This window comes from Plectropomus leopardus, chromosome 12 (genome assembly GCF_026936395.1).
Source record: "Plectropomus leopardus strain MGB_pleo_1.0 chromosome 12, ASM2693639v1, whole genome shotgun sequence".
NCBI lineage: Eukaryota > Metazoa > Chordata > Actinopteri > Perciformes > Serranidae > Plectropomus > Plectropomus leopardus.
In genome coordinates, this window is record NC_142187.1 from 34,341,699 (window position 1) to 34,349,362 (window position 7,664).

A 7,664-nucleotide genomic window follows, 5' to 3' on the forward strand; every position below is an offset into this window, starting at 1 on the left:
TCTTTATGGAGTTACTACTGTTAGCTGGTAGCTGCCAGCTCAGCCAGCGTGTTGAGAACTGTGTCCAGATGACTCAAACACTCTGAATTTTGGATCCGCACTACGATCTGAGCCACAGCCGCCATGAAGTGAAACGCACAACCAGTCACTTATGACTCTTCCTCACACTGGGCTCACTTCTACAGTGAATTAAAAAGCCCCTGGCCGAGAAACACTGATTTAGACTAAAAAGTCAGAAATTGGTGCAAAAATTCCATCCCAATTTCCCAAATTTTAATGCAGCATATTTACATTTGTTGCTTTATCTGGCGAACAGCTTCTAAAGATAATCAATCATTGATTATAAGACAGAAAAAAGCTGTAAATGTTCACATTTGACAAGATTAGAATGCATCATTTACCAGATTTGTGCATGATTTATTTCATTAATTTATTATTCATTTATTATTAAATAAAAAACAGCAAGGTGGAATAACAGTGCAACATTCGTGCCTAAAATAGGCTTCATAAAAATTCATCAACACAGCACCAACTGCCAGCTACTGTATGTAACACACTGACTTTACATAAATATCTCAAACAGCCTCAAGAATCCACAACTATCACTGTAAACATGGCCAGCGACTCATGAGACGCATGATGGTGCACGCCTGCAGCCATGCACATTATAGGACAGCATGAGTTGGCTTTTTACATATGAGGCATTTTGAGACGTAAAATACAAACATGTCTTTATATGCACACATAAATCAAACAGTGATGTGTCGCACAAAACAACACAAAGATGTGTGCTCTGTTCCCCCAGACTGATCTGAGACCTCCTGCTGCTCTTTTCCGTCACCTGAGAGTCTGAAACACATTTTGCTTTGACAAACACGACGATCACTGCACACCTGAGGCGACCCCGCTCTCTGATTGGTGGACGGGTGAAGCCGCACCACGCCTACCAGTTCAAATAAGAACAAACCCTGTAACCTTCAGTTCGCCGGGCTCAACGGACTCCGCTGTGTCAACACACACACGCCTTCAAACACACTGCAGGTCCCGCAGCCTCAGAGCACACACACTCCTCCACTGCTGTCATTCATTGGATATCATAAAACTTGATATCAGCCAATCAGGGGCACCCACAGACCGGGATCATTCCTCGTGCTGCCTCTGGGGTGTCAGACTGTTGAACCTAAAATCAAACCTGCCTCATCCTGCCTCCAACAGCTGCTGCTTTCAGCTGAGAATTTTAGGGTTTCAAAATGCTGTTTAATAGTTTTTCCACTCTGCAAAAAGACTACATATTTGTGGGGTTGTAAATTTGGTAACACACAAAAATACTTAGGTTAGGTTTTTTTGGGGCCGATACTGATACCAATTATTAGTATTTAATGAGACCGATAACCGATATTTTGACCCAATATGCATTTACAATAAAAATGAAAATATTTGTCAAAATTTAGAATTTGAAATATAACAAACTCCAACACAAAACTTTGTTTAAATGCCTTTAGCAAATATTTTATCAAAACTGAAACTTTCAACATAAATTACAAGTTCCCTGCAACTTTTCTTTTTTATACAAAGTTAGATGAAAATTTTGAATTTTTGAAAATAGCTCCTGAAGATTTTAAGCGAAAGTTTCTCCCATGCTGACACTTTCTTTGCATGTATCGCGGCCTGCCTTTCCTGGTGTTGGTTTAGTGTTATACACACTTTTTCATTCATAATTTCATCTGTGATCAAAGAAATAAAACGCCAATACAGATAATAAAATGCCAAATATCGACCCCAATAATCAGCCAGGCCAAAAATCTGTCAACCTCTAAAAATACTGAAAAAGTTTGAGGTTTTAAAGGTCAGATTTGATACAAATATCATGTTCCAGTATTCCATACAGTTATCTTATCCAGTTGGAAGCAGTTTTGAAAATGCATTTAAACCGAAACTGGACTGAACTTGATTTATTTAATGAGGGGTGACCGAACTATCCTGTTTAGTATCCTCATTAGTTCCTGTGCATCGTTTCTTTGTCTTGCAGCTTTTCTCTGCCTCAAAATAAAACCTGTGCAGGATGTAAAGCGATTGTGATCGGACGGGAAACCCGATTCACGTTTTGGAAAGTGACGGAGTGATGAAGATCTGCAGTCTGAGTGCGCAGTCAGACTCTATTTATAGCTCCTGGACTGACTCCGGTCCAGACTGTTTTGGCTGCAGCGCGGTAATTAGAGACGAGAAACCTCCTGCTAAAGGATGTGTCACTGTCGACACGTTCATGTCTCTATAGTTTGGGATAATGCGCTCTGCTGTAGCTCCTCGGCACACTTTACTGAAGTGAGACTGCTGGGAAAAATATGACTTCTTCCACCTCTGAGACACAGAACTCCAACAATCACATTAAAATTACAACAATAAGGATAAAAAGATATGAGATGGGATATTAATAACAAGGGTTGTCCTCTCCAAAACAGTGTGAACCACAGTCTGTTTAACTACACACAAATCCCAGGAACAAGGCAAAAATGATGTCTTTGTACGTTTCTGATAACTACTGATTTGTTACATCTGTATGTTTTGTCCAGACGGGCCGTGATAATATTAATAATGATGAGCAAGTTGGTTTGATTTCTTTAAATTATAGAGGAAAAGCAATAAGCAACTTCGCAAAAACAACCCACAAATAGCCAAAAAATGTGTAAAAGGTGACAAGAAAAAGAAACTATTTATTTCCTTTGAAAAGGGGGGGAAGCTGGGTATTCTTAGCGGCACATTTTGGCATTTTCCAGTAGAATTTGTGGCACCAAATTTGTGTATTTTTCGTGGTAAGTCGCAGTATTTCCCAGCGATATTTGTGGCACAAAACTTGGGTGTTTTTCACTGACACGTTGCGGCATTTGAGCCACGGAATCTGGTTGTTTTTAGGTGCCTTTTAGGATATTTCCACCGTTGTTCATCGTCCAAACGTGTTTTTGGCGGCACATCGTCACATTTCCCAGCAACATTTGCAGCACTGAACCTGGATGTTTTTCACTGACCCGTGCCTGCTTTTCCAGCAGCTTCTGTGCCGACAAAAGTGGGTGTTTTAAGCCAAAACGTGATTTTTTTCTGATTTTGTGCCTAAACCTAGATTTCAATGTCCTGCCGACAAATTAACATACAGTTGTAATGTACTCGAAATTTGCACGAACGCACAATGCCAACATGTCTCTGGTGATGAGTTGACAGAAATAACACATTCTTTAAGACCACAGCACTAAACACTGACAACAACTAACAGCCTCCTTATTTCCACACAAGAAAAATGCACACGAGACTGAATTTTACAGCTCAGAGTACAAGGTGTGAAAACAGGCGAGAGAAGACAGCAAAACTACAGTTCCTGCAAACAGGAGACTTAAAGCATCCACTGACATCAAGCTGCTTTGTGGGTGTGAGTCTGCACACGAGGAGTGTTTTAACACGGTAAATTTACAAAGGGAGTGAACCAGTAATGTTAAGGAGGACTGTTGCAGGCTCGGAGACCTTCGTCAACGCGGTCTTTGTCCGGCCTCCGGCACTGTGGGACCCTCATCTAAACTGTCTTCAGTATAAATACGAAACACTCCGGCTTCCTTCCTTCCCCGTTCAAATTCCTCCCTGCTCACACTGTCGGCCTCCATCTGCTGGAAGCTGCTTTACTTCCTTGTCAAATGCCCTTTTCCTTAAAGACTGGGCTCTTTGTTTCAGCTGCGATTCGCTGGCAGATAGAAAAGCAGGCAGGCCGATATTTGAGACTATTGTGCACGCCTGCCTGCTTCTGGCACTCAGATATTCCCTCTCTCTCTCTGAGACTTCCAGGGAAAGCTCAGCAGCCAGATGTAGCACACACACTCGTCATGAGACCGGCACAAAAAGCCTGAAACCTCGCAGTGTTTGTTTTACTCAGGCTGAACGCTCTCACGAGCGCCTATGAGCTCAGTGAGCCTCGTGACCTTTGGCCCCGCATACCGCTGAAAACCTCACTGGATTTCGAAAATCCGCCAGCACCAGTGAGAAAGCAGGAGATCTCGAAACCAGGAGGCAGAACTTCTTACAGTAACCATTACACCTCAACATGAAGAGGAACCGGTTTTAAAAATCGCTCGCAGTGTTGTGGTTTTTTGCCCATCAGGAGCCGGTCTGTCAGCACGCTACAGCCGCCGTGATGATTATCATCTCTGCTAAAGACGTGGAGGGAAAAAACATTCAGGAGTGACTCAGTCGTTGCTGCCGTTACCTGGCCAACGTCATCACAGAGAGGCGTGGATGCTGATGTCGAAATTCGACCGCAGTGAACGCTTATTAGTCGTGAGTCAGAGCGCGCAGGAGATTTACACAAGCAGAATGCTTCAGACGAATAAACCTGTCAGACTGCGCTGTGGTTTATTATCAGGGTTGTTGTGGAGAATAAACCCACCTGAACCGCCCACCTGTGGAGTTCTGCAGAGCCGACTCACCTGTTACACCCCATTTACAGGATGACGGGATCTTTCCAGAAGGATGAAAGCAAAGTTTACTGCTTTTATTTGGGAAATAAATGTATATTTATTCATAAAGGACGTCATCGAACAATCAACAGCCAAAAATCGCTTCTTCTTTTTTTTACTTATATATATATTATTTTATTATAATATAAATAGATACCACATTAAAGGGACAGTTGAGATTTTTTGCGAGAGGCAGGCTGAAGAGGTGAAGTAATGTGCTGCTGTGGAGAGAGCAGCGGTTAAACTTAAGTCTCAGCTAAAGAGTGAAATGCTACATTTAGAATATTTCATGGCTTTATCTTGATTTCAGACAGTGATTTCCAACAGGAACATAGAGCTGTTTTATGATTCCTTTCAGAGCCAGACTCCACTGAGAAAAACAGCGATTTAACATCGCTGATCACAGGAGCCGCTGGTCGACCGCTGCCTCCATCAGTTATTCTGTTTGTGTAATTGTGTAACGTTTGTGTTTAAGTGTCTGACTGCAAGACATTAGTAGATTTATAAAATTACTATTAAAAAATGAAAATAAAAAAAAGAAATCAAGGTTATGTTTGTAATTATCAAAATTATATGTTTCAAATTATTTCTACAGAATTTTTACGCAATTTTGGAGGTCATTTTTTCTCCTTTTTTGTTTTTTTTACTTTTCCTTCTTTATCCTTTTATTGCCATTTTTCAGGTTATTTTCTTGCACTAATTTTTTGCTTATTTCTGGTGTATTTCTTCTAATGCTGCTTACTGCCTTCTTCTCATTTGGTTGTAAAGGGTTAAAACATGAACTTTAAAGATGTAGGAAACCTCACGAAGCCTCCCAGCAACAGACTAACTTCTTCTGAGAATACCGTGGTTATATTATACGGATGCAGATACCACAAAGTGCAATAAAGTGAGCATAAACTCACTACAGAGCACCATAATATGTAAATTTAATGTGATAAAACACAATTAAGCTCAATGAGGTCAACTTAAGCTCACTACTATGACTTCCACCTGAAATGTCATGGGGATTTTATAGGAGCAAAGGCGTCATCAAGGACTTTAAATGAGCCCATCACAGAGCGGCTCGCACACATTGTAAAGCCCTGTAGGTATATCACAAGAGTATCAGAGGGACTGTGCTGGGCAGACTGGGGCTTGGACGGGGTCCCAGTGGATCTGTGGTATTTCCGCACCTCTTCTCCAGCTTCCTCTGAGAAAAAAGTGCTGTAAAGTTATTAATAGAAGTCTGAACCTGCATCCACGGGGAGCTTTTGATTGTTCTGCAGGGAGATTTGGGCTGAAAGGGTGTTTGGTGAAGGACGGTTCGTCTGTAAACAGTCACGAAGCTGCTGTGGACTCTTTGATGCTGTGTTTTAAGCTGCTGGCTGATTGATCATCATAAGGCAAAAAGATCTATATTCTTTTAGAGCAAAGCAGTTTTTCATGTTTTTATCTCCCTGAGAAGATCCCATCATCACACAAAGAGATAAAACAATAAGTCACTTAATAATTAACCCTTTTAAACCTGGGCTTGATTCGCTTCAAAGACGTGAACAATAGCAATAAGCAACTTAAGGAGACATGACCCAGAAATGAGTAAGTAATTAGCAAAAAGTACAGGAAAATAACCTGAAGATTAGCAAAAAAGTTGAATTACCCCAAAAACTGCTTATAAATTATGATAATTCTGCAAAAATCATTTAAAATATACATTTATTTTGATTAGAAACATGATTCTCTCAACAGCTTTCCCTAGCTTTTTAAAAATTTGTTTTCAATATCCACTAATTTCTAAGTTTGTAAGACATTTCTTGTTGCTTATTACTTGCAGAGCCTCACTGAAAAAACGAAAATAAATAAATAATAGATAAGAGAAGGAAAATTATTAGAAAATATTCCTAAAAGGGGAAAGTTTCTATGAAACTAACTATAAATGTATATTTTTTTAATTAACATTATAGCACCTTTCAGGTCATTTTCTTGTTTTTTGCTTGTTTCTTAATGAGTGTTTTGCCGTTTTTCTTTTCTATTTTTGCGATTTTTCACTTAATTTTCTTGAAACTTTTTACTTCATTTCCTGCTTTTTTTGTTGTTAATGTGTTGTATTGCCTTCCTCTCGTGTTTATCAGAGAATTAAAGCCAAGCTGTTCAGGTTTCGAGGGTTTGCAGCGCCTGGAGCTCGCTGTGTGCAACATGTTGCATGAATGAAGCAGAAGACTTCTTACCTCTGTGAAGAAATTATCCATCGCCCTCGTTATTTTAATCCCCGGGGATTTACTGTGAGGAAACCGCGCGTCCGGTCAATCCAACTCATGTGTTGTTAGTGTGATTTCCAAAAACTACAAAAAGGAAGCAGATCCGACAGTTTCAGTCCGTCATGTTGCTCCGGAGCGTCTGCAGGATGGAGGTCACTCACTCAGTGTGGAGCTACAGTAGTAAATTTACTCTTTGTTTCATGGGTTAGTCCTCCAGCAGAGAAAACATGAGTCCTTTAAAAAACTTCGGGTCTTCTCCTCCAGGAGCGCACAGTCCTCCGCGCGTCTCCGTGCGTCACTTTGGTCCACAGCGCGGTGAGATTTGGAGGTTGTTTTTGTCAACACTCAGTGTGCACGAGAGAATAAACTGCGAGCCGGTCAAACTTTGGAGAAGCTCTTTCACTCAGTCACTCACTCAGACCCGGTACACAATAATCCTGAAGCTCCACCTCCCCTGCCAGCACCCTCCTCCTCCTCCTCCTCCTCCTCCTCGTGCAGCCCCGCTGCCTCTCGGACTCCTCCTGCTGTCAGTACGCGGAGCCCGGAGCTGGATGACTGACACACACTGGAGGTGATGGTTGCAGGTGTAACTATATGGAAGCAAAAAAGAGACAAATGTATTTAGATATTTAACAGCCATCGAATAATTAACCCTTACGGCCCGCTTTAATATCACACACACTCATATCGATCTGCGCACAAAATGCACTTTTCAAAATAGAAAAAAAATATACATTTATATTCTCTTGTACTTTCACTGAGTTATTTGTTCAACCAACATCACTCCTAAAATCAAATGTTAATCAGTTTTCTGAATTTTAACCCGCTAAATGTTTTTGTCATGATGCCATTATTATTATTATTATTATTATTATTATTATTATTATTATTATTATTATTATTATTGTTAATATTATTATTATTATTATCATTA

At 40.5% G+C, this 7,664-nt stretch overlaps 1 protein-coding gene across 1 annotated transcript in view; it reads right to left on the minus strand.

Moving 5' to 3' along the window:
* myo10 (myosin X) overlaps positions 1-7,170 on the minus strand; it is a 161,579-nt gene extending 154,409 nt beyond the window's left edge. Inside the window, exon 1 of the mRNA XM_088085923.1 lies at positions 6,701-7,170. Coding sequence (XP_087942049.1) covers positions 6,701-6,721 — 21 coding nt within the window. The 5' untranslated portion in view covers positions 6,722-7,170. The remainder of the gene's footprint in view (positions 1-6,700) is intronic.
* Between the last annotated feature and the right edge of the window lie 494 nt (positions 7,171-7,664).